The sequence below is a fragment of the Orbicella faveolata genome, unplaced genomic scaffold (assembly GCF_042242905.1).
Source record: "Orbicella faveolata isolate gen_17 unplaced genomic scaffold, um_ofav_v1 contig_26, whole genome shotgun sequence".
In the NCBI taxonomy this organism is placed as follows: domain Eukaryota; kingdom Metazoa; phylum Cnidaria; class Anthozoa; order Scleractinia; family Merulinidae; genus Orbicella; species Orbicella faveolata.
In genome coordinates, this window is record NW_028301554.1 from 14,980,729 (window position 1) to 15,005,204 (window position 24,476).

At 38.7% G+C, this 24,476-nt stretch overlaps 4 protein-coding genes and 1 non-coding gene across 5 annotated transcripts in view; 2 read left to right on the forward strand and 3 right to left on the reverse strand.

Annotated features, from left to right (window-relative positions):
* Positions 1–41: 41 nt before the first annotated feature.
* On the forward strand, positions 42–4,288 carry LOC110062319 (uncharacterized protein CXorf65 homolog). Its single transcript, XM_020769187.2, has 5 exons — positions 42–211; positions 953–1,039; positions 2,048–2,164; positions 2,900–2,968; positions 3,560–4,288. The coding sequence occupies exons 1-5, from the start codon at positions 187–189 to the stop codon at positions 3,820–3,822; spliced, it is 561 nt and encodes a 186-aa protein (XP_020624846.1). The 5' UTR covers positions 42–186; the 3' UTR covers positions 3,823–4,288.
* LOC110062318 (G protein-coupled receptor 161B-like) lies at positions 4,279–10,166 on the reverse strand. The gene is made up of 2 exons (XM_089295459.1): positions 8,906–10,166; positions 4,279–6,260 (listed from the first exon to the last, which is right to left on the reverse strand). The coding sequence occupies exon 2, from the start codon at positions 6,213–6,215 to the stop codon at positions 4,944–4,946; it is 1,272 nt and encodes a 423-aa protein (XP_089151585.1). The 5' UTR covers positions 6,216–6,260; positions 8,906–10,166; the 3' UTR covers positions 4,279–4,943.
* A 578-nt stretch (positions 10,167–10,744) lies between these two features.
* LOC110062324 (stomatin-like protein stl-1) lies at positions 10,745–23,950 on the reverse strand. The gene is made up of 14 exons (XM_089295460.1): positions 23,796–23,950; positions 22,876–22,959; positions 21,738–21,812; positions 20,939–21,038; positions 19,094–19,152; positions 18,046–18,118; positions 17,650–17,709; positions 17,358–17,414; positions 17,005–17,051; positions 16,790–16,835; positions 16,221–16,319; positions 15,321–15,400; positions 14,557–14,685; positions 10,745–12,956 (listed from the first exon to the last, which is right to left on the reverse strand). The coding sequence occupies exons 1-14, from the start codon at positions 23,841–23,843 to the stop codon at positions 12,666–12,668; spliced, it is 1,248 nt and encodes a 415-aa protein (XP_089151586.1). The 5' UTR covers positions 23,844–23,950; the 3' UTR covers positions 10,745–12,665.
* On the reverse strand, positions 19,341–19,413 carry Trnat-ggu (transfer RNA threonine (anticodon GGU)). The gene has a single exon. It is a non-coding gene; the product is annotated as a tRNA-Thr (tRNA).
* Positions 23,951–24,046: 96 nt separating the features above from the next.
* The window catches only part of LOC110062327 (myb-binding protein 1A-like protein), a 31,949-nt gene continuing 31,519 nt past the window's right edge, over positions 24,047–24,476 (forward strand). The window contains exon 1 of the mRNA XM_089296131.1: positions 24,047–24,276. Coding sequence (XP_089152257.1) covers positions 24,145–24,276 — 132 coding nt within the window. The 5' untranslated portion in view covers positions 24,047–24,144. The remainder of the gene's footprint in view (positions 24,277–24,476) is intronic.

Genomic DNA, 24,476 nt, shown 5'->3' on the forward strand with positions numbered 1-24,476 from the left:
GAGGTTCCCCAATTTAGCAGCAGGTGTATATGAATAAAAATATCATTCACGTTTCCAAGGCAAACATAAGCGGTTGAGCGTCTTTTTGTTTCAACAATATTTCATCGACAAAACAGGACTACGTTTGAGCTTTCAATTCCATACCGTCACTTTCTTCATTTTCTCCGAAGCCGATGACCTCACAAGATGTTCATAACTGTACGGTTTGCAGGTTTGGCGGACTTTTACCACTCAGACATTATGATTACTTGACTTAGCTTCAAAATATGGTTAACTAAATTCGCTAGAAAATAACGGCAAGTTAATTTTCTGCCAGCATGAGGGAAATCTTAAATCAATAGTATTTTCTCCACTAGATTTATAATATTTTAGTTGAGAATACTCCAGACATGAATGGAAGAAAAACGCTTCTTTGTTATACAGGAGAAGCGGCCGAAGCATCTTAAAAGGCATTAATTGAACAATAACTTCTTCCTTAATGTTCATAAGACCTTTTTCGGAACAATATAAGATTCTCTGCATGACACAATACCACCAAAGAGTCACAAAAAATATGCTGGCTTTTCCTTTTTTCCATTCCTATTCAAAGAAAAAAATACTATCACATTAAAAATTATCGTCCGGTATGGAAATTAGGTTACAGCTATGGTAAATTCAAATTGTGTTTACAAGGAAGAAAGCCCTCTGTATTTACATTCACCTATAATGTATTGAAAATGTTAGTGAAGTTTCACGCGAACGCAGATTGCTTCCTTTTCTTTTATGAAACTTATAGGCTAAATTTAAATTAATATAGAATCGTTCCTTTTCCTTTCAAAGACTAGAAAATCATTTTACAATTACTGACTACAGTGGTTATTCAGAAAAGTCTCCGTAATCTTTCAATTTTGGAACAAATTCATTTTCATCGTAACGTAAACCGAAAACCTGATTTATGAATTTCTCTTCGCAGATGATAAAACCGAACTTTTTAATCCGAACTGTAGAAACTGCCTTCTGCTGAGCAATATCAAGGAGAGATGTGATTGCGAAGATGATGGTAACTAGATCTTGTTTATTAGAAAAGACTTCAGATGATGCTAGCGTTGTCGTGGTTAAGCTTAAAAGGCACGCTGAGGGCTATAGATAAACATTCCTCTATTTATTCAATTTAAGATTAAGTTTGAACGGAATTTACCGGTAAAAAGGGAGCAGGGAATTGCAGAATTTCTTCTTTTCTCTTTGTGAAGTTTTATATGTATAATTACATTGTAGGAGTAGGAAACAAAAATGGCCCAGTAGCATACAATTTGGGATTGATTTTTCGGCAACCGATTTGTTATTTTCACGCAACTTAATTGATAGTCAGCTTTATGGACTACCTGGATTAATCGTGCTCGTAATTTTAAATCGGCCTCGCGCTACGCTCTATCCTGCTAGCTGAGCCGCTTCGATCTTTCCTAGATAAGTCGGGAAAGAGGAAGGCGACTTAAGGCGGCTTCCTCTTTCCCGACCTGTCTAGAAAAGTTCGAAGCGGCTCTGCTAGCCGGGTAGCTACGCACTCGTCCGATTTTGAACTTACACGCCCGATTACTCCCTGAATTGTACTCCACTCGGTTCAATTACTACTACTTATTGATCTAGTTTGGATGCCAGAAATCTCCTCACAATGAGGGAAATCATATCAAAATCGATAAAGGGATAGAATGTAACAACAGTGGGAATCAGAGACACAAGGTGTCGATAAAGTTTATGGCAGCTACCTTCCATTTACAAGCAGCTGCTAGCATAAGCATGGTTAAACCGACAAGCCTAATTTAGGCTCGTAAATCGCTTAACGCACCCCATGCTTCAACCAAGGAGAGAGGCCGTTGTTGCGCATGCGGTTGGAGGGTCGATCAAAAGATCTATCCGTTCCACGTGATTAAGATGCACACGACAGCTCCCATGACAACTGACAACTCTTCCGCGCTTTCTAGGATGAGAGGTAGAGGCTGCTGACAGAGGGAATTCTGCGATGGCTCTGATATATACAATTAACTTTCTAATGGTTCTTTTTTTTTCTTAGATTTTATTGACCTTTCTGATGAGAGTGGCTCACTGAAAAATCTTCAAAGTCATCCCCTGGATTACGGGACAAAATATTTGAATGAAAGAGAGATTCTCATTCTTGTAAAAGGAGAAAGTAAGTTACTTTTTTGTTGTTTTGGGCCACTCGAGCAGAATCTATTTCAGTCCCGTTAGAGATGACTGAGAATGCGCGGCTGATAGTACAGCCAATCAAATTACAGCATCGGTATAAGTATACCAGTAGAGTTCTATATATGAACTGTTGAAAGAGCACGGTCACGCACCCGTTGATCTGAGAATGGTACAATTAGTTTTGCCTTACAAATACATCAAATTGCAAGTTTTGGACTGCTAACCCTTACAGAGTCTACAAATTAAAACAGTTAGACTGTATACCCTTATTTATTTTTTTTGGAAATTATAGTCACCCATATAAACCTCCGGCTGCTACTAATAAAAAGACATAATTGAGATAACCAATCACGAATTTCCGATAGAAAAAGCTGTGTCTACTGACACTCTGACACATTACGGCTAGTTTAAGCTCTTCGGTTCCGGGCGGTTTTGTAGTTTTTGTATTTAAAGATATATTTCCAGAGAAAAGAGGTTGTGAGACAAGACCTCACCTTGAAATTAAATAACTTGCTAGCGATTTCAAAATCCTTTAGCATCAGTTTGTTAGACTACTTATTACTAAACGTTCCTCGCATTTAGACGTATTTAGTTCTAGTAAAACGTTGTGAAATTTTATAATCCGATTGTTTCAACGCTTTATCATTGGTTTGCCTTCTCTTTTTTCCCAGTTTCACATTCAATTACTTTGCGTGTTTTCTGTTCACTTACCTTACAGAAACAGAAGGAGATAATATGACGTTTGTGCCTCTGTTGGAGGGAATGGAAACGAATAAGGCGTTCCTAGGTAAGAAAGCCCTTGCTTTAAATAATATAAATTTGAAGTTCATCCAGTTTATGATAAAAACACAAGAGTCAAAGGACTTTAGACAATTTGCAGTTAGTCTCAAGCTAAGATAATTTCGCTCTACACCGTCAACATGCAAGAACCAACAAGCGTACGTAAAGTCTTTAATACTCGTGCCTTGTAATTTTGTGTCTGGGCCAATAGTTTCAATTGCAATAATTTCAATAGTTTCAAGTGCACTGGCCGATAAAGGTATAATAAACAGACGCGCGCGTGCTGAAATCAATTCTGTTTCAACATTGTTTCATCCATATAAGTTTCTACCGGATTGAAGTTAGGTAGCCTATGTAATCAAAAAATAATCTGGAAATACCACGTTTTCTTTCTTTCAAATCTTGGCCGGCAAATTGCATGATGCTTAATAAACAAAGTTTCGTTCTTATCAACAACTCAACACCAATTAAAGACCACGCGACGTACGATCAGCGTACGTACAACCACTAGATCTGGGTAATACCAATATAACCATAATGTCACCATAAACTTCTCATAGTTCAATATAGAGTGTTTCTATCTTGTTTTCTTACATAGAGCGGCTAAATCCACCACCACCAAAACCCGAGAAAATGCGCTCGCCAACAAGAGACTCGCCGAGCAGGCTACAAACTGACGGAGCACGTGGGAAAAGAGCCTCACTAGCGCCAAGGCCTAAACAGGGTCAATTAGCACCTCCAGTTAGCTCATCACGAGGTCTGTCCCCTGGGAGGAGGGGCAGTAGAATGAGGAGTCAGAGCGTGCAACTCGCCCAAGCTCCACTTAGTGCCTCATTTAATGGCGCAAGACGGGCCCGATAACATGTGGAAATTTATTGGAGCTTCATTGAGCGACTTCGAGTCTTCGGCGTGGAAGGCGTCGAGCACCATTCCATAGAGGCCTGGATCAGAACAAAGTTTTTGGGCGTAAATGTTTCAAAATGGAATGGTGAAACTTTCTTTTGTTTATTTGGTGACGTTGAATCAAACAAATAACGTGCCTGAATTCCCCATAAAAGACTGATAAAAAGGATTCGTCATCCTTCATGTTCTTTTTTTCATGAAGAAGTAACGTAACATTCAAGAACAATATAACTTGAGTTTCATTTGGTAAAGTAACAGACTAATGCAAACTGAAAGATCACCTTAGCTTCCTCTCTCCACTTTTCCTTTCCTAATTACAAGACATTTAAATATCCTTATCACCCTAAATAACGCACGCTTACACGATATATATCAATAAATATCATAAGTGACAAATAAATAACTTGAGTCCTGTTTTGCAGTATTTCTATCTATTCATTGTACTTTATGTTCTGTATATAATTTATATATTTACATGGTTTCATCTGCCACCGTATAAACATTTCATTTTGTCAGGGCTGAACATTTTGGAGAAAAATTATCTAACGATAATTGTCTATCGAGAGGTTATTTTGTTGTTTTGGAACAAAATTTCGAGGTTAGTGACCCAAAAATTGACTCTTCATACAGTGATTTCCTTATTGCACTTTTTCGGTCTACGAAATGTAAGAATCTCAAAAAGAAAAAGAATAAACTGCTGGCATCGTTCATTGTGATAGTGTATAAGGCCATGGCCAGAAATATTCGCCAGTAGGTCGGTAGGTTAAACAAAAGAAAAAGCTGAGAATCAAAGAACTACGGACGTGTGAGTATTACGGACAACTCACTTGGTCCTGAAGAATATCCAGAGTTCATAAATTTTCTTTATCTCTATACTCAATACGGACACCTCCATAGAACAGACACTATACGCTCGAGACCTTCTGTGTCCGTATTAAGGCCCAATCAATCAAGCCTTGATTATATCTGGCCTGTGATCCATTTTCATACGAGCCAAATTTGTTCGGTTGGGCGATGAGAAACTAAACATTTTATAGCGCCGACCGAAGATATATATTATTACCATGAAAAAAGACCATTCAACAGTCAGAATCCACTCCGTCATTTTTTCGTCCCCAGCCACTCGCGCCTCTGTCAGACCTGGAATGTAAGTCTACATTCCAACATTTACAAACCTGACTAACGAACTGGCCTATGGCTGACTTGAAGACCACGCGGCGTATTTGGCGATTTAAAAAGCCATATAACAACGGATTGACAGCTGTCATGCAAACGAATATCCATGTCACAATGAAGTCTAAGACCGCTGAAGGGGTTTGCTGGGCAAAACCCGACCAAAGGCCGATGATGTAATACGGAGCTAAGTTAACTATGAAAGTCAAAAGTAAAATGAACGCATTCTGAACTGTCTTCTGTTCATATACAGAGCTCTGACTTGTTAAAGTTTGCCTTAGAAGTTCTCTTCGTCTCTTTATCTCCTCTTTTTGCGATGTATTGTCATTTCTTAGGGCGGTTGACTCGAAGGAAAACGATGTCGATGTGGCTGGCGAAGAGACATTTTCTCTTTCGGAGCCAGTTGTAGGCGATGAAGTGCTATTTTGTGAATTGTTCCTTTTAAAACAACTCACCAGTTTTTGGTAACAAGTCTGTGAATTTCTTCGAGGTAAATTGTCCGAAAAATACCCAGACCGAAGTCCTTGAAGGGTGTTGTAGTCAGTTTTAATTCTTTGACGCTTCGTTTTCATATAAATAGCGCGATAAATGTACAGAAGAATCACAAACGGCACAAGAAAACTCACAACTACCAGATAAATAGAGTACACGAGGCCTGGTCCGCCATTTTCCCAGTCAACTGAACAATACCCTTTCCCGGGAATGTATCTGTAAAAATTCCAACCAAACAATGGAGGAACAGCTGTGACAAGTGAGGTGAACCAAACGAATGCCACCATCGTTCTCGCTCGACGGCTACTTATCGTAACAGACAGAGGCTTGACAATAAGATAGTAACGGTGAATTGCAATAGTGACTATCGAAAAGTTGGACGCCATAGATACCAGATTTATCAGCATGCCTGAAGTCTGACACCATGTGTTATCAAATGGCCACTGGTCCATAATCACTGACGCCATGGTAAATGGCGTATGTAGAATAGCTAGACTTAAATTTGCCACTGCCAAGGAGAAAGGGAATATATTTGCAGGGATCTTAAGGCGGTGGGGCTGTAGCATGGCGAAGCATATGGTGATGTTGGCCAGGAAAGCGATCACGAAAAGGATCCCAAGGAAGAATGCTTCAGCGACCTTTTCCGATTGTGAGCGGCTGGCTGGTGAGGTCAGGAGACCATTCATTCTTTTGACCTTGGATACAGAGAATAATTCATTCTTACCATAATTCTGTGGAGGAAAAAAAATTGATTAGAATGGTACATTACTACAGAAAAAAATGATTAACTGCAGGAAACGGGCCCCAGGCGTATAAATGGGTACCGGCGAATGAAATGCTGGAGGTAACCCTGTGATGGACTAACATCCCATCCAGGGGGGAGTAGAAATACTCCTAGTCGCTTTATGCTACAGAGACCGGAGATAAGCGCCGGCCTTTTTTCTTTTTTTCTTTTTTTGGCTGGCTTGGCAGAGTCACGGTGAGAGAAGCAGGGAAGAGGTAGCGAAATGGGAGGTCTCACTTGAATAACTCGATACAAGAGCAATAAAACAAACAACAGAATAATTTCCCTAGCCCCAACTGAAACAATAACATTGCTGCACTATGAAGACAAATGGAATTATAAGCTTACGCGGACTGCTACATCTTATAGCCAGGTTAGATACGTCAATAAGGTAGGTCAAGTCTGTGTTCGAGCGTAGTCACCATCAGAACGACAATGCACTCTGGTCTCCGTGGGATGAAGCGACTAGGGGTATTTCTATACCTACTGAATGGGCAGAGACCACGTGCCTCCCACATAGCGGGTGATATTGGCAGTGTTTGGAACTTTAACAAAACCTTGCGATAAACAAAACACTTTGATTTTCACGATTCACTAGATTTTTAGTCTAAACAGTTAACTATTGGGTTAAACGACCAGATATTTTGTCCGTTAAGAAACTTTTTATTCCGGTTCGTTTTCCTATAGTCAGTAAAAAAGGACGAAAAATAATAAATGAGAACGGAACTTATCAACTAGCAGATTTTAAATATAGCGTTCACACAACGCCCGAGAAATTTGAAAACACAGCTTTATTTGTACGGTTAGGCCTGCTGTCCACACTAATCCGTCAGGAAAACGGAGCTTTTTGAAAACGTTCTTCAAACCGGAGGAATCTTGAAAACGCTGGCTTTTCGTTTTCACCTGGACGGAAAACATTTTGAATGACGGAGCGTCACGATAAATGATGATGTGATTTCCCTGACCCAGTTTTCCTCAAACACAAATCCAAAATGAGCGGTGATTGTCCCGTTTTTAAATTCTTCCAGCGTAGGGTGGACGAAAAACGTTTGATGCAGTTTCGCAGAGAAACCTCCGTTTTCAAATTTCTCCGTCGTAGCGTGGACGAGGCCTCACTTGCTGACCGTAAGCTGACAGAGGAAAACACTAAATTACCACAAACTCAATATATATAGATTCAGTATAAATCATTAGCTTTTGAACTCCGTCTCATTTTGCGGTCCGGCGAAGGTGTCAGTATATATTTGCTGCGAGCTTTTAAAAATTCCTAGCGGTGGAAATCACGACTAAATCTAAATTTACATTTTAAAATTATATTTAGCTTCTCTGGAAAATGGCACCTCAGCTTAACTGGAGCACTTTCTACGACTTTTAATTCGGAAAATGGAAAGCATTCTTTGTTGTACTGAAGCTCTTTACGAGTTGGACGCGGCAAAGAAAGTAATGTCAAGGAATGTAACTAGTTTGACAGAACACTTCAGTTATGTCAACACATTTTCAAAGTTTACTGAACGCTACATAATAAGTCAAATCGTTTCTTGCAGAACATCAAACTTTAAGTACCACGTAAACAATGCAAAAATTAATAAACCTTTTTGGATTGCTAAGTTTTGAATTTGACGAGATTAAAGAGTTGAGCAACCAATGAAAATGTTCATCACTGCCAAAAATTAGAGTTTTATAACGGTACTTTAGCAATTCTTACTCTCTGGGGGAAGTTAATCTTTGCGACAATAATTGCTGTCGCACAATATCGATGTTGTTTTTGCGAAAGCTTCATCTGTGGTTTTTCACAACGAAGTACCTTTTTTTGTTTTCATTAAGTACTTATTTAGGTGATGTGGTTTTGTCAAACAATATACGAAATAAGCTGTCACCGATCTTGGCGGCGTTTTTGGCTATTTCACTCACGAAGTTACGAAAGAAAAGAATGAAATAATTAAATATATTCTCTTTTAAAGACACACCGTATGTATTATTCATGTTCTTTGTCGGAACACGGGACGAAATTAAAAAAGTGTAATAACTTAACATCTTAAATTAAGAACCATTCAAAGCCATTTTCAACTAAGCTGAGATACAAAAAAAATACAGATTTTGTTGCCTCGAAAAGGAGTATAGACGAAATGATATTTAGCCATGAATTCAGTAGTTTAGTTAAGAGTACTTTGGCTTTTAGTTCTTCTTCGAGCTGAGTCATGCGACTGAATACTAAATTGTTCGGTCAAATGAGACGTAATCGTTTCATTTCTCGTTTCAGCATAGTAATTGTATGTATCTTTCTTTTTAACTACGAAAAATAAAGTCCTCAATGGTTTCTGATTCATTTAACGTTAAATATCCTATTTGGTCTTCATGTTTATATACAGTCCTTCTTGCACGAAAATTTGCTCATTCGTCCATGAATAAAGCCGCGCCGCGGACTGCAAAATTGTTTGTCGGCCTCGCGACCGCGTGTTTACTTTAACTTGTAAAGCCGAGAAAACTTTGTATAGTTCTTGTTCAACATGAGGCGGTAATTGCAGTTGTCAAGTACTCAAGAGCCGAGGCAAAACTTCTAATGTTTGAAGAAAGTTTTACGTAAGTTCTTACCTTTGTCAACGTTGCCAAACCGGTGGAGAAAGTTGTTTGTAACACAAACAACAACAACGCACGGATAGAAAAGTGAGCTTAAAAGTTCAGTGACGTATCGACTGTGTTTCCTCTCATGCTCTTTCTTCCGCTTCTGAAAGAGACCCAAAACGTTTGCCCTTCACTGGGAACAATTTCGTGAGTACGACTTAATATGTGCAAAGTTTCTAAATTGCGCCAAAAGTGTGTTGCAATCATACAGCAGCGACAAACCGTGACCGTAAAATAAAAGCCGACGGGTTTATAGATTCCTTGTTTGCATTTGAAAGGTAATTAAGCTCCAGAAACAATAGACTGAAGGAGGGTTTAGACAGCGAAAAGCTTTGTCAGTAATAGCCATGCTAAATTGTCGTTGAGTCATTCACACGTTATAAAATGAACTTTTCGAGTTGCTCGCTGATGAGTCTAATCTACAGATCCCTACATGTGGTCGGTTTTGACATTAAATGTATCAAAGTATTAGAAACATCCCAAGACATAAAAGCCGACACAAGTTAACGCAGTTTTATTGTTGTTTTGAACGGGAGGGCAGTTTTGATTAAGGTTTAGAATTTGATGCCGTCAAATGAAAACAACTTAGTCACATGCATGCACGCTTTGTCTTAATAAACGGTTTGTCTGTAAATCAGGTGGGTACAACTTAAGCCCCACTAGTCAGAGAAATTTGAAAACGTATCAAATGATTTTCGTCCACACTGCGCTGGAGAAATTTGAAAGTGCATCAATTGTCACTCATTTTGGATTTGTGTTTGAGGAAAACTCGGTCAGCGAAAGCACAAGATTAGCGTGACGTCATTATTTCCGAAAAGCTCCGCATTTAACATGTTTTCTGTCCATACCCGGCGTTTTCAAATTCCTCCGGTTTGAAGAGCGTTTTCGAAAAGCTCCGTTTTCGTGACGGATTAGTGTGCACGGTAGGCCTAACCGTAGAAATAATGCTGCGTGGTCAAAATTAGTGTGGTAATAGTCAAAATTAGTGTGGACGGGGCCTTATTTCAAATCAAACTGCACTGCCTTTCAAGAAAAAGTATAATTGAAAGTGAAGAATGATCATCGCAGTAAACTGGAAAGAAGAAGCCTGAAAAAATCAGAGCTTCAACGGGATTCGAACCCGTGACCTCCACGATACCGGTGCGATGTTCTACCAACTGAGCTATGAAGCCACATAATTTCACAGTTTTAATTGGACAATTGGAAAATTTACTGCGATGATCGTTCTTCACTTTCATCTACAACCGCAGTTCAAATATGAATTATTTCATATATACTTCACATCAGTAAGTGTAATTACGCATTTGACTACCATTTAAGACCATTCACATTTGGCGGATTTGTCGATTAAAATTATAGGCGGCGGCGATTATAATGTCGTCGTTTTATTTTCGTTTTCGTCGGCACAAGTCAACTATGTTGCCATAGACAACAGTTTTCAAAAGGCCCTGTTCTTCCGCTTGCTTTCTCTGATAAAAAAGTAAATTCCCTGTACAAATAAGTACAAAATGTCAGGTATAGTACCGGTATCTAACCTCCCCTCATAGACCGCTCTCGGCTATCTCCGCCAGCCTGTTTTTTTTCCGCCCTACAACCCGATCGGCAAGCGAAATTCACAGGCTAAAGAAGGACGAACTGACAAGTGTCATCAATGCTGACTTTCTCCTTACGTGATAAATGCATTATCGAGCTGACAAGTAGTAAGAAAAAAAAAACAATCATCAACAAAAAAACAAACATCTGGAAATGACACTGACATCGCAAGAAATGCGTGTGATCTATGAAAGGTCAAAGCAAGAAAGCAACAACTCCCGTTAGAGGAATTTTACTACAGTGGGCCACTTTCATTGCTCAACATGTACAATTTCTCTCGCAAACTTTACAGTATTAATTTTATCATTACAGAGACGAAGTGTTTTCCGTTCACTCCAAGCCTCGTTTACTCGAAATTTCATTCTTTCAAAACGTTTACATCTTCTGTGTCAGTGTCTAATCTTTTTTTTTTCCTTAAGCAATTCGTTTATGACAAAATTTGTACTTACTAGATGTGTCCTTCAAAAATACCAGTAGAGATAACATTCCCTGTAGGCGAATCTTTGCTGACGTCATTGTTTACATTTTTCCTCATTAACATACGACTTTGCACATGAAGGCATCATGCTAGACACGATTTTACTAGTAAAACTTAGAGAGCTTGTGAAACTCAGTAAGCGGTGAAATTTTTGGCTCTTTGGGTGTAATATTCGAGGAGAAATTGACTTTCAAAAACATCAAAAATTCTGTGTGGCAAAAGCGCTAATGAGCTCGTACATTCTTTGTAAAATTTTGAGCTTTTAAACCCTCGTCGCACAAAAAGTATTCAATACATCGCGCTCAAATTCCTTGGGACAGTTAATCGTGCTGCGCCCTTTCAACATTCAGTATTAATCTCTTTGTAGCTCCATCAGAAACTGTATCGCTTATGGTAATGAGGCAAATATTGTAAACAAAGATTCTCCTATAGTCTGACGCAAAACTGAATAAAAACAATTGGATCAAACAGTGTTACGTTTTATCCAATAACTTCGAAACAACTCTGAAGTGAAACTGTTCCGCATCATATATAGCAATATTTCCATATATAATTTTTCCAACATGAAGATAGCTTTATATTCAAACAGTTCACTCCACGCTCTCTCTAATTTGCTACACAAGAACTGTCTCTTTAGCAATCCCAGTACGTTCTCGGGTATTTCTTCATCTCGAGTGTGGAGAAAGTCGCTTTCCCCGTTGTAAAACTAAGAGGAATTAGAGACGGATGTGACTGGGGAGACTACAACAACTCTGTTGACTTACTTTAAGTCGTTCGCTTCTATGCAAGCAATGATGTAATTTATCCACCGTTTACAAGAACGCGACACGCGAGGTTCGTGGATGAGAAGTCTACCGTGCAATACGTTACAGCTTCGCACCCTCCGCGTAAACCCTTTACAGCTAAAAATAAGGACTAACGACTTACAGAGTCTACCTTTCTCAGGAACGGCGGAGCTGATGGGGGCTTTAGTCTCCACCACCCCCCACCAATTTCAAGCAAAAAATACAGGAAATAATAATTTTACAAATATCTCCACACCCCCAACAAGTTAGCGCCTCTGGCACTCTCTTGTAAGCCACTCCCCACTCCCCCGCCCCCGCCACAATCCAAAATACGCTCCGCCATCCCTGTTTCCCGGTCGGTTTGAAAACCCTTTTCCCAGGCTTATCCTACTATCCAGCTTATTGAAACGATACCAAGTATCATGGTGTTCTTAATAGCACTGTAACCGAACGTTTTCGCGAGTATACCGGTAGTGCTGATTTTTTTGCTTGTTTGTTTTTGTTCGATAGGAGAGCATACTGTAATCAGAAAAATCTGCGTGGTTCTACAAATATTGGGCAGAACTGCAATTGTTCTACCAGTTTACATCCCGTTTCACATAGATTTAAGATGCCGTTAAGGTTCAGTTCTAATTGTTTTGTGCATTCATTGTTCACTCGAGTTCATTGACAAGACAATTCCTATAGTTAAACCACACAAAAAGCCGCTCATTTTCGCCTCTGTGTAAAATTCGTTACACGATTTCTGTAACTGAAGTTTACATCTTTTAAACTAGCTTTAATTTGGCCGGTGTGAACGCGACATTTTTTACCGTCTCTCGCTCTTGAGTACTCTTAAGAAATAATTCGAACGCTGCACTGTCGTGCTGCAGACTCAGGAGAAGTCACGTGCTCGTGTAGGCGACGCAGCCGCAGTGAAGTGTGATCTGGAAGATACTGGCGGGTTCCATCTCATATGTACGTCTTTTGAACTGCCTTCGACTTCCCGAAAATCACTTGCCAACGAAGCAGATGGTTTTTCTTTTTTCGTTTCCCCGTCACTACCCTTCTTTGTTTGGTCGTCGCTTGGCTCGGTATCTTTTGCCGTTGGATCTGGTAACCCAGCGGGAGGGGGAGGGGGATCGTCTTTTGGTCTTCCGGTCACTTGACCATAAACCGCTAAGGCCTGGGTACAAGAATCAACATAAACAAGGAATCAAGGGCCCGTTTCTCGAAAGCCCCGGAAACTTTTCGGGCCCGCAAAGTCATTTTTAATTGATCTGTATCTAAAAACAGAGAGGTGTATAAGCCTGAAACTTCTTGTATTAAGAGAACCTCTGTTTATATTAAGAATACGCGAATAAAACAGCTCTGTAATCATAAGGTTTGAGATTTTGCTATGGCTTTTCGGGTGCGAAAACTTCTCGTGACCTTCGAGAAACGGGACCCTGGTACCAAATGAAAAAAAAAACAAAAAAAAAAAACGATAGGAAATTTAAAAAAAAACAGACAAAAACAACACAGAAAAACAAACAAAAACAAAAACGACAACAACAACAAAAACTACGATATCCACCCCGATAAATAACACCTTTACATCTTTGGGAATTGAGTCGTCACATGTAGGTGTGCTTCGTCTCAGTGCGTTATTAGTGAACACATCAAGATAGCGACACACCGTTACTGTTGCAGCCACCGAGAGTCAAACTTGGTATAGTACAAACAGTTTGATGCAAGAGCTGCCTGGTAAAGCAGACAGCCCCTGGTGGCGCCAACATTTCAATCCCCTGCTAAAGAAACGTCCGAGAATCGATACATAATAAAAAGAAAAAAAACCTTACTGATATCAAACAAAGTGCTCACTACAGACATTTGCGTAGTGTTTGCGCGGGGAAATTCTTCAGAGTAGCCTCTTCCAGCCGGTCAGTTAGTCGAGGCGCAGCGCGAAAAACGGCGAGAGACAAAAAAAAGATGGGTGCTTCGTGCCAGGAGCCCTATTGTTCCCCTAGCCGTTTTTGGCGCCGCGTCCTAGTTAACTGAACGCGTGGTAGAGGCTAGCAGTGCTATGGGTCGAATATTAAACGCTTCTTCAACCACAACGGTAACGGAACGAAGGCGCCGCCAAGCAAAAATTTAATCGTTAAACATTTTGGTACACTCTAGGTAAAGATAAAATTTATAATAATAATAATAACTGAAGTTAAAGAATCGTCGGTAAAATATAACTTTATTTCTGGCTCTTAGCTGTCGCCATTGTTGACGTGTGGTGGTAAAGCTCTCTATTTACCAAAGAACACTTTTCTTACACTTAAGTGAAACTGTAACAAACCTATAACAATTCCAGCCCCGGGGAGGGGAGGGGCTGGGAGGAGGACTGGAGGACGGGGATGCTCTTGGGAAATTTGTACAAGAACCCATAAGAGGAACCAAGATACTGTTCTGTGGGCGTGACTGAATTTTTTTTTCACCTCTAAGAGGTACCATTCTAAAACAACACACTAACTGACACTGACTTTTTTCGGCTCGATACCCGAAAAGGAAGCGCGAAAGCTCCCGCTGTGGACCTTTTGAGGCTGAATACACTAAGAGGTACCAAAACTGCTTTTTTAACCCCTAACAGATACGACGAGCACCCCCGTATTTTTGAGATGGGAGTCCCCCGGGAATTCCGGTCCCCTTAATTTTACTGTGGTGAACGGGAAGTAAGTAGAAAGGTCTACGATAATGATTGTTGTTGTTGTTGTTGCTGTTCACCGTAGAAGACGTTCTTATTTTATTTAACTCACCTGGGCTACCATAGAAGCGGCGTCCCCCACATTAGCTGGTAGCACTACTGTGTTGTTTGTCTTGGCCAGGTTAGAGAAAGCGTTCACGTAAAGCTCAGCGACATTGAGAGAAGCTGCTCTTTCACCTAACTGTGAAAAGACTAGAGTATTAGTTTGTACATCACTTGATTTGCTGCTTTGGTAGGCAATGAAAACACTGATAAACTCCATTTTTCTCGTCGTTTCAAAGTAAGGTAAGGGATTAATTAGTTTGCAACGATCTTGTCCTGTTGGCTAGACAGTCCTAAATTTAAAAACTTAAATCTGACTGTATTCATGAGGATTTCCCAACTCCATGTAGGAAGGGGACAGACCACACACCTTACATACGGTACACCTTTGGTTAACATAGACATAGACATGTACATTTATTTTCCTTGGACAACACACTTAGCAATGGTAATGGTGCGTCCCATAGACTTGACAAGCAAAGTCTGCAGGACGCACCAGCTAGTTTACAGGTGCGCCAAGAAAACAAAATAACAAAGTAAAAACGCATGTACTATGACTATTACACTAACCTATCTAAGAATATATAACTACTATAAAATATCTAGGAATGTATAAGAATATAAAAATGTATATAAATTGTACAGATAAGAACGATGCATGAGTAAGATAACGTAGGAGACAATTAGAACCGCCAAGACAAGAAAGATTTTAATCTCATGACAAGCGAAAAATTACGGATGCAGTGATTGAATCATGCTTAAGAAGACACACACCTGCTGTTGCAGCGCCAAGGACACTTTCTCAATTCCTTCCGCTCGAGCCTTAGCTTTTGCAACGATAGCATTTGCCTCACCTGAAAAGAGCGCAAGATACACATTCACAGAATTAGAAATAACACTCCACTGTTCACGTGAATTTCTTTTCTGTTCACCATCCCTTTTTTCTGATCACCTTACATGTATCTTACTCTGTGTTAGTTTGTTTCGTCTCAGTGTGCTATGAATAAGCACATCAAGATAGCGACAGACTCTTTTATCTCGCAGCTTTAACAGGATTTCAAACCAGACAAGGAACAGTCTGTTTGACAGAATACTGAAGCTGCACTTACTTTCATGGTGGGTGTGTGCTGTTACATGTAAAAAAGCTGACTTTGACTTTATTTTTTCGTAACAATAATTTCAAATGAGATTAAATATTGAGTTTGTCGGAATCCAAGTCTGCTTTGAACCAATTAAGTGGTTCAGATTGCTGGAGCTCATCTCAGTTTCTAAGCGACCATGGAGATTTTGAATTCCCCCTTGGATGGGATGTAAGTCCACTGCTGAGTAACCCTCAGTATTAAATTTGTCAGCACCATTAACATACCAGGGTGGATAGGGGAACTTTGGAGCAAAGTGTCTTGCCAAAGAAAAATGCATTGACCCTGGCCAGGACTTGAAACCAGACTCAAACGGGAAGTCAAGCACGCCAACCTTTAGGCCACTGCATCTCCCAATTACACACTAATAAAAAAGATTTGCTATGTTTTAACTTTTGTGACCGAAGAATAATGGTAATTTAATTTTCATTTCCCATCATCTTTGGCTTGACAAGGCTAAAACCTTTCAAGTACCAACAATACATATCTCGCACATCTCACAAATGTGTTAATGGCGACAAGTGCAGTTGATTACCAGTGGCAGTATTGATTTGCTCCATTTTTCTGGCTTCTGATGCTAAAATCTGACTTTGTTTCTTTCCTTCTGCAACATTAATGGCAGCTTCTCTTTGACCTAAAACAACAGGAACAAGAAATAACATAGTCAAAAAGGCGTGTGGGGCTTAGATAAGTGTATTAGAACAAGGAAGTATAGTTCGTCTAGAACAGGGTAATTTGTTTGTCTTGCATGGTACAACCATACAGGCAGTGAGTGAATTGGTGCCACTATGAAAATCTGATGACAAGTTTGAAAAAAAAAAGTGTTGGAACCAATGAATAATGAAAAATATATGCAAAGAAATCCTTACCAATTTATCGTGCATTTACAATATACCGGAATTAAGTGAGTCACAACCTATTACAGGAACTAATCACCTAGTATTTTTAGGGGGTATGTTTCTTTGGTCAATACCTTTGTTGCCTTGAGAGATGTCCAGAGCCCTTTTAATCCTGTGTTTATGCTTACTACATTGTTATGTTAGATTGATAATGCTAATACAATGAGATGTTAACCTTGAGGAAAACTACAGTTTTTATGCTCACCTTCAGATTGTAACACTGCAGCACGTTTCTTTCTTTCAGCTTCTACCTATGACAGTATACAAATGGCAACTTACAACAATCTAAACCACTATTTATCATCATGAAAAAACCTCAATTAAAGTACATGTATTAATTTTCATGTTAATGTATAGATCAAGACCACACATCTGCATTGAAAAAGTATAGAAAACAATGAACATAAATTTCATATGTACCTGCATTTGCATGGCCTCGACCACTGAACTGGGAAGTTGAATGTCACCTTAATAAAAAAGAAAAAAGAAATTAAAGGGAAAAAAAAGAGATAGAGAGACTTACAGTAGAGTTGCTTCGCTTTAATTAATGATTATAGTACATTAAACATGCATGATTGCTTTAGTAGTTATTAATTGATCTCAGAAAAATTATGTTCTCTGAGCTAAGAGCTACAGAAATTGACTTCAGACACTACTGACTAGAAACCTTTTTGCTTCGACAGTGGTACATAGCATGCAGATTGTGATTGAACACTTTGTTTGGATTCCATTGTTTTTTAAATTAATCACCCCGAGCCAGAAATGAAACTTACGAATTTCATATCGCAAACATCTTATTCCCCATACTTCTGCAGCGTGGTTGATGGCCTCTGACAATGGTAAGAAAAGAAGACATTAGAAACCAGGACAAGATGAGACCATTAGCTCTACTACATACAGTATGTACATACATACATGTACAGTATAAGGTACAAATTAATCAGCTTGGACAGTAAGGAGAAGCTTAAATCTTGTTGCATACATAATTTGTACAGTAAGTGTTTCACAAAGGAACTTAAAACTAACCCACTGTGAAATTTAAATGAAATTAAAATACCTCCTCACCTACTATGTTATGATTCAATCTTTCCCTTTCTTGAAATACATTATCCAAACTGATTTTACCTGCAAAGGAAACATTAAATGAAGGTAGTCTAACACCAATGAGGAAAAAAATAAATTTAATTTGACCTTACAAGTCCAAAAACAAAAAGAGGAATCCTGGGAGCTAGAAATGTTTTTAACATCTAGATTTACAACGTAAATTAATGTGTTCATGCATATGATGGTATGTATGCGGTATTGTGCACATGACTTTTCTACTGTACCTGTACCTGTACATGCAGAAGGCACATGTGTACATGTGTACCCTACCCCTTCCCCAACCAGGAAAGAACCTGTCTGTATCAGTTCAACAAGGTAGTTGTTTCGCGTTTCAATTAAAGTAAAGCTATTACTTACCTAACTCAGACCTCATGGTTGTCTGTGCCAACTGTGTAACGGCAAACTCTGGGTCTTCCACTCCATAAGAAGCCTATATTGCCATATAACATACACTGTATAATGTACATAATTATACATGTACATGCAGACATGTACGACTGTACATCTTACTAGTTCATGGGTCTCTTATTACACATGACTTGACAAAATCTTCTAAGTACAGCTTGAGTCTCAGTGAAAAGGTCGTGAAACTGCAAACTAGCAAATTTCAAAGGAAGGCTTGGAATGAAATGAAGCCTTAATAGGAGGCCCAAATAGTTCTAAAATTTTGCTTTCAACTGCTAATCTGCAAGATGCTGCATAACAACTGCAAATATCTCCTTCTCTGTACAGTGCACAGCTGCAGTTCCCAATTTATGATTTAAAATACAATCGTTTAATTAGTTCATAAACCAAATATTTCAATTAATTTTATTATTTGACAGCTGAGATTGAGATTTGATTATCTCAGATTCTCAATAATTTCAATATGTGTAAAATGCAAGTCATGCAGTTTGATGAAGAATGAATTCTGGTGTACATGTCATTTCAGTCTGCTTCGTCTTAATGTGTTATTGCAGAACAAACCAAGATAGCGACAAACTTATTTTCAATTTTGCAGCCATTGTAATCCACAAACATTTAACATGAGACCTGTTTGCTGTAGGAGCTGCATTATTTAGTACAGAAGTCAAAAAAGGAAAAAAATCTCCGTACACAATCTGATATGCAATTTATATTACTTGCACAGGTAGAAATGTAAGCCTTGAAACAGTATTTAATATTAATAATTCCGGTATCTGACTGTAAGTTACATCTATTCATTTCCTGCACATGTGGGTACTTTAAATACTTTTGATTGACACATGTATTGGGATCTGGACTTTAACCTTTGCAAACTAGCAATGAGTATAACTTACAAGGCTTGCATTGAAAAATGGTCTCTAGTTCCCTACTATAAAATCAATCAGTCCTACCCTGTAGAAACACTTACTTTTAATGTGAAAGTGGGACTTATAAAACCTACCTTGAAAGGTTCAACCACTCTCAAATACAAAACTCCATCAAGATGAAGAGTAACATTATCTGAATAAACAAAAAAATGTATCCAGTCAAGTGAACATTATTATTATAATGTAAAATTATATCTCATTTTGAAAATACTACATTTACAGTTAGTAGGAACACAATAACAATGAAAGTGAAGAATGATCATCGCAGTAAATTTTCCAATTTAAGCAATTGGAAAGAAGAAGCCTGAAAAAAACAAATCAGGGCTTCAACGGGATTCGAACCCGTGACCTCCGCAATACCGATGCGATGCTCTACCAACTGAGCTATGAAGCCACACATTGGGAGTGAGGTCAATTAATTGAGTTCATATCTTCCCGTGAGGAGTGAAATGATGTGAAGTATATAAGAAATAATTCATATTTGAACTGCGGTTGTAGATGAAAGTGAAGAATGATCATCGCACTAAATTTTCCAATTTACGCGATTGGAAAGAAGAAGCCTGAAAAAAAATCAGGGCTTCAATGGGATTTGAACGCGTGACCTCCCCGATACCGGTACGATGCTCTAACAACTGAGCTATGAAGCACACATTGGGAACGAGGTCAATTAACTGAGTTCACATCTTCCTGTGAGGAGTGAAATGATCTGAAGTATACATGAAATAATTCATATTTGAACTGCGGTTGTAGATGAAAGTGAAGAATGATCATCACAGTAAATTTTCCAATTTAAGCAATTGAAAAGAAGAAGCCTGAAAAAAACAAATCAAGGCTTCAACAGGATTTGAACCCGTGACCTCTGCAATACCAGTGCGATGCTCTACCAACTGAGCTATGAAGCCACACATTGGGAGCGAGGTCAATTAACTGAGTTCACATCTTCCTGTGAGGAGTGAAATGATCTGAAGTTTATATGAAATAGTTCATATTTGAACTGCAGTTGTAGATGAAAGTCAAGAATGATCATTGCAGTAAATTTTCCAATTTAAGCAATTGGAAAGAAGAAGCCTGAAAAAAACAAATCAGGGCTTCAATGGGATATGAACATGTGACCTCCGCAATACTGGTGCCATGTTGTGATTTTTTTTGTCAGGCTTCTTCTTTCCAATTGCTTAAATTAGAAAATTTACTGCGATGATCATTCTTCACTTTCATCTAACAACCGTAGTTCAAATATGAATGATTTCATATATACTTCACACAATAACAACGAGTTTAACCAAGAAAAAGAATGGATAATTTTGATATTAAGGCTGTTGTTTTGAGTTCTACCCTGCAGCTTCTATACATTGCTACGCATTTGGACATCCCCAATTCTCAGATGTACATGTAATTCTTTCATCTGAACTACAAGATCATTTTACCACAAGCATATGCACATTAACAACCGGTTAACATTTTTTTGGATATTTGTTTATCAATTGATCAGTTCACAATTTACACACAATAAGTAATGCGTGTTACATGTATTAAATCCTGCTGTCATACAAGAATGATCCTTGACGTGCATGCATGCACATAATTATGTAATTTCAGTTTGTTTCATCTCAGTGTGCCATAGTAAAACCACACACCAAGATAACGACAAACATTTTTTAAAATTTTGCAGCTGACATAATCCACAAACAGTTACTCTCACATAGATAAACTGCTTGCTGCAGGTGCTGCTAATACAAAGTTAAGTTAACCATAACATTACTTGAAACAACAGATTGACGTAGTCTATAATTGACATGTTTCAAGGTTTCTGTTGCTCACTGCACATACATGTTGCTCATCGAACAAGCAGATACATGTGAAGTCTGTTAGTAAATCATTGATACTTGCAACATGCCCATTGGGCAAGTTTTGTTTCTTACCAAGTGTGATGGCAGATTGTGACGGGATTTCGATGGCAACTTCCTTTAAGCTCTGTACATATTTAATTTCATCAATAACTGGAAGAAGAATGGCTAGACCCTGGTAATGGAGAGAGTAAATCCTATTGTTATTTGGTAAATACATGTACAATGTAGTGGATGCTCGGGGTGTTTTATTGGGAATCTAATCTGAGATCAGGTGTTCTTTTCTTTGGCAGATGGTGAACGGGACAAAGGAATGCCTTATACATTTACTTCAAAAGTTGTCTGCCACTCCATCATTGCTTACCTATCAACAGCTATCTAATGTTCTTTGGTGTCATGCTATATAAATGTGAGCCAATCAGAGTATACTGGAATACTACTCACTGAGATGAGCAATTTTCAAACATGAAAGAAAACTCAGTTGTCTGGTATCATGACTAACAAAGTAGCTGCATAGTCCCTCTTACATTGCACTATTTACATATACGTGATCTATTATTAATCAAAATAAAAATAGGCACCTTTGGTTTGGACTAAGAGTGTGAGACTGAGTACAAGTACGATTTTCAAATTTCAAACCAGCGAGGTCCTCTAATCCTAATCTATAAGGCAAGGCTTAAAAAGGAACTACGCGATTGTATTATTAAGAATAGTGGACTCAACACAAGTTAGTATTCAAGCAAGGAATCCCATTAAAAGACATTTTGCATTAATCAATAACATTCAGAGAAGTGTGAACCCAAAAGTGTATCAGTGTTTTAATAAATAAATGTTCACAATTTTTTAAACACAATTTACTGTTATAGTTACTTACTGGCTCTAAAATTCTGTTAAATTTACCAAACCGTTCAATAACCCAAGCCTCTTGTTGAGGTACAAATTTAATAACCTAAACAAGAGAAAGAAATTCATGCATCAGACAGATTTCAAAACCAATAAGTAATTGTACATGTAGATGTACAATGTACGATGATGGTGACTATGTCTTGAAGAGGATGCTCAAGACAAGAAGGAGGAAATAAAGAGGAGGAGAAACTGAAGATGGAGAGGAGGAAAACGAGGAGGAAGAGGAGGAAAATTGTAAAAGTGATGGAAATGGTGTATTGATGGATGTAGATTTATGGAAGGATGGTATAAGATGATTATTGATCCTAGGTCAATGGGTACATGTAGATTAATGGATGAAAGCCTACCTTACTTAAGTTGGGATAAGTTAATAAAGATGGTGAATTTTAAACTCGGTAATAAAATGTGAAGGTGAATTAATCAACATGACACGAGCGTGGGACAAAGAAAAAATTCTGAGTCCCCGAAAGGGATCGAACCCATGACCTCCCAAACACCGGGCGGGCGCTCTATCCACTGAGCTATGAGAACTCATGGGGAGCAAGGTCATTTAACTGAGTTCATATATGATAGGTGTCCTGCATACTGCTAGGATCAATGCTATCAAATTCATCGTGAGTAGTGATAAGTTAATAAAGATGGTGAATTTTAAGCTCGGTAATGAAATGTGAAGGTGAATTAATCAACATGACATAAGCGTGGGACAAAGAAAAAATTCTGAGTCCGCAAAAGGGATCGAACCCATGACCTCCCGAACACTGGGCGGGCGCTCTATCCACTGAGCTACGAGAACTCATGGGGAGCAAGGTCATTTAACTGAGTTCATATATGATAGGTGTCCTGCTTGTGTCATGTTGATTAATTCACCTTCACAATTCACTTACTTAAGTGTTTGTAAGATCAATACCAGGTACAGTATATGCACATGCATATCACGGAATCACACCTCTGACTGCAGCTTTTATGAGTCAAATCAGGAGTACATGAAGGATATCACATATTTTTAATCGGATATCAGGTTTTTGTGAGCCTTAATTTTCATGGAAACTGGGTTAACAAAATATATTTAACCATCAACACACACTCAGTCATTCATTTTCACTTACTGTATTCACAGGAAGTTTTTTCTTAGTCCTACCATAACTAGTATATGCCATTGTTCTGACAGTAAACCTTGGAGGTTGAAAACTCTGCAATTTAACAAAAACATTTCTCATGCACTAAACTACAAACACATGATTCAACAAAACACATCCTATCTTGATACTCAAAACACACCCTGGGTATAATTTGGGACCACGAAATCTTTAGAGTGCCTGTAAAAATCCCTGGAGGTCTCTAGATAAGATCTGGTCTACTTCGAAAATCATACATGCAGCAGTTCAGGGGCGTAGCTAGGGGAGGGGGTCCTGGGGTACCCATGAACCCTCTTTTTGTAAGCCTTTTTTAAGCAAACAACCTACAACGGGTGGCGAAAACGACATGACAATCTGGCGAGTCACCAGTGTGACCCCTCCCCCCTTTAAAGAATCCTGGCTACACTCCTGCAGTTTCAGGTGAAAATCTCATGAACATATAGGAAAAAGTTGGCAGGTTTGCCAGGGGTTTCATTAACATTTCCAGCAGGAAGGCAATTGGTTTTCACAGGCGGGAAAAACATTTTGAACTGAACTTCTTTATAAGAAACATTTTTCTGTAGATGGTCAAACCGGGTAGGAAAAATCATCCTCACAGTCAGTCAATTGCAGAATATGCAGCCAGTTGAAAAAAATAACAACAAACTAAGTTATGTAACAGGGGCTCTTCTTGTATAGCAGGGGTAATTGTGCTCTAACTTCTGCTCCATAACATATCGGTAAATTTGTGCTGCTATCAGAAAAATACCAAAGTAAGAAACACTGAAATTAAGACACATTAAATCCAGTTAATCAATCATTCACACTGGTAAATCAAGGCGAAAATTAAATTTAGTATTTCCCTAAAGGCTAGCTTATAAGTTCAAATACAAATTTAGAACTTCTTTTACCTGGAAAGGAACACCAGCAAGTCTCGTAATGACCCTAGAAGTAAGCATGATTAAATCTAGCAACGACTACTGCAGCAGTTTGCTCTTTTTGCAGCTTCTCTTCGTTGCAATAGTCTCTTTCTCTTTCACCATCCGGAAATAGAATGAGCACGTGCAGTTGTCAGTGAATGTTCATCATTAAAAGATGCGCGACGCATACATCCCGCTTACTGCCTGTGATTGCTGCGTCAGTGAGGTTTTTTTTCGTCCCAGGACTTTCTCGGTCAAATCTAATATGGCGCTCTTTCCACGTGCGTGAATTGAATGTACTGTTTACTATGTTTACTTGACTTTTTTTCAAATTTAAAAGATGCCTTCAGAGAATATCCTGTCCCATTTCTGGGAGCTTGCTTCTATTGACGAAAAAACTCGCTTAAAAGCAGCGTCGCAGTTGTTGCATGCTCTGAACCAAGCTCAAAAACAACATGACGAGAGACGAAAGGTAAAGTAACTTTAGTCTTACATGTTTAAAACTTACGTTTTACATATAAGCTTACATGTGGGTTTTCTTTCGATATAACATAGTTCCATGTATAGCTGGATCATAAAGCTGTAGTTAGATATAGATAAGAATACACAGTACAGGCCTTTCTATCCCGATCGAAGTATATAAAAATCAACGAGCAAAGAACCCTGGCATGT

What these genes read in the sequence shown, in the direction of transcription:
- LOC110062319 (XM_020769187.2), top strand. Translation starts at nt 187, where the DNA reads ATGTTCATAACTGTACGGTTTGCAG. An exon ending in ATGTGATTGCGAAGATGATG is followed by an intron (nt 1,040 to 2,047) that starts GTAACTAGATCT and finishes TTTTTTTCTTAG; the next exon opens with ATTTTATTGACCTTTCTGAT. An exon ending in CATTCTTGTAAAAGGAGAAA is followed by an intron (nt 2,165 to 2,899) that starts GTAAGTTACTTT and finishes CTTACCTTACAG; the next exon opens with AAACAGAAGGAGATAATATG.
- LOC110062318 (XM_089295459.1), bottom strand. Translation starts at nt 6,215, where the DNA reads ATGAATGGTCTCCTGACCTCACCAGCCAGCCGCTCACAATCGGAAAAG.
- LOC110062324 (XM_089295460.1), bottom strand. Translation starts at nt 23,843, where the DNA reads ATGCTTACTTCTAGGGTCATTACGAGACTTGCTGGTGTTCCTTTCCAG. An exon ending in GAGTGGTTGAACCTTTCAAG is followed by an intron (nt 18,119 to 19,093) that starts GTAGGTTTTATA and finishes ATGGCAATATAG; the next exon opens with GCTTCTTATGGAGTGGAAGA. An exon ending in TCGAGGCCATGCAAATGCAG is followed by an intron (nt 16,836 to 17,004) that starts GTACATATGAAA and finishes ATACTGTCATAG; the next exon opens with GTAGAAGCTGAAAGAAAGAA.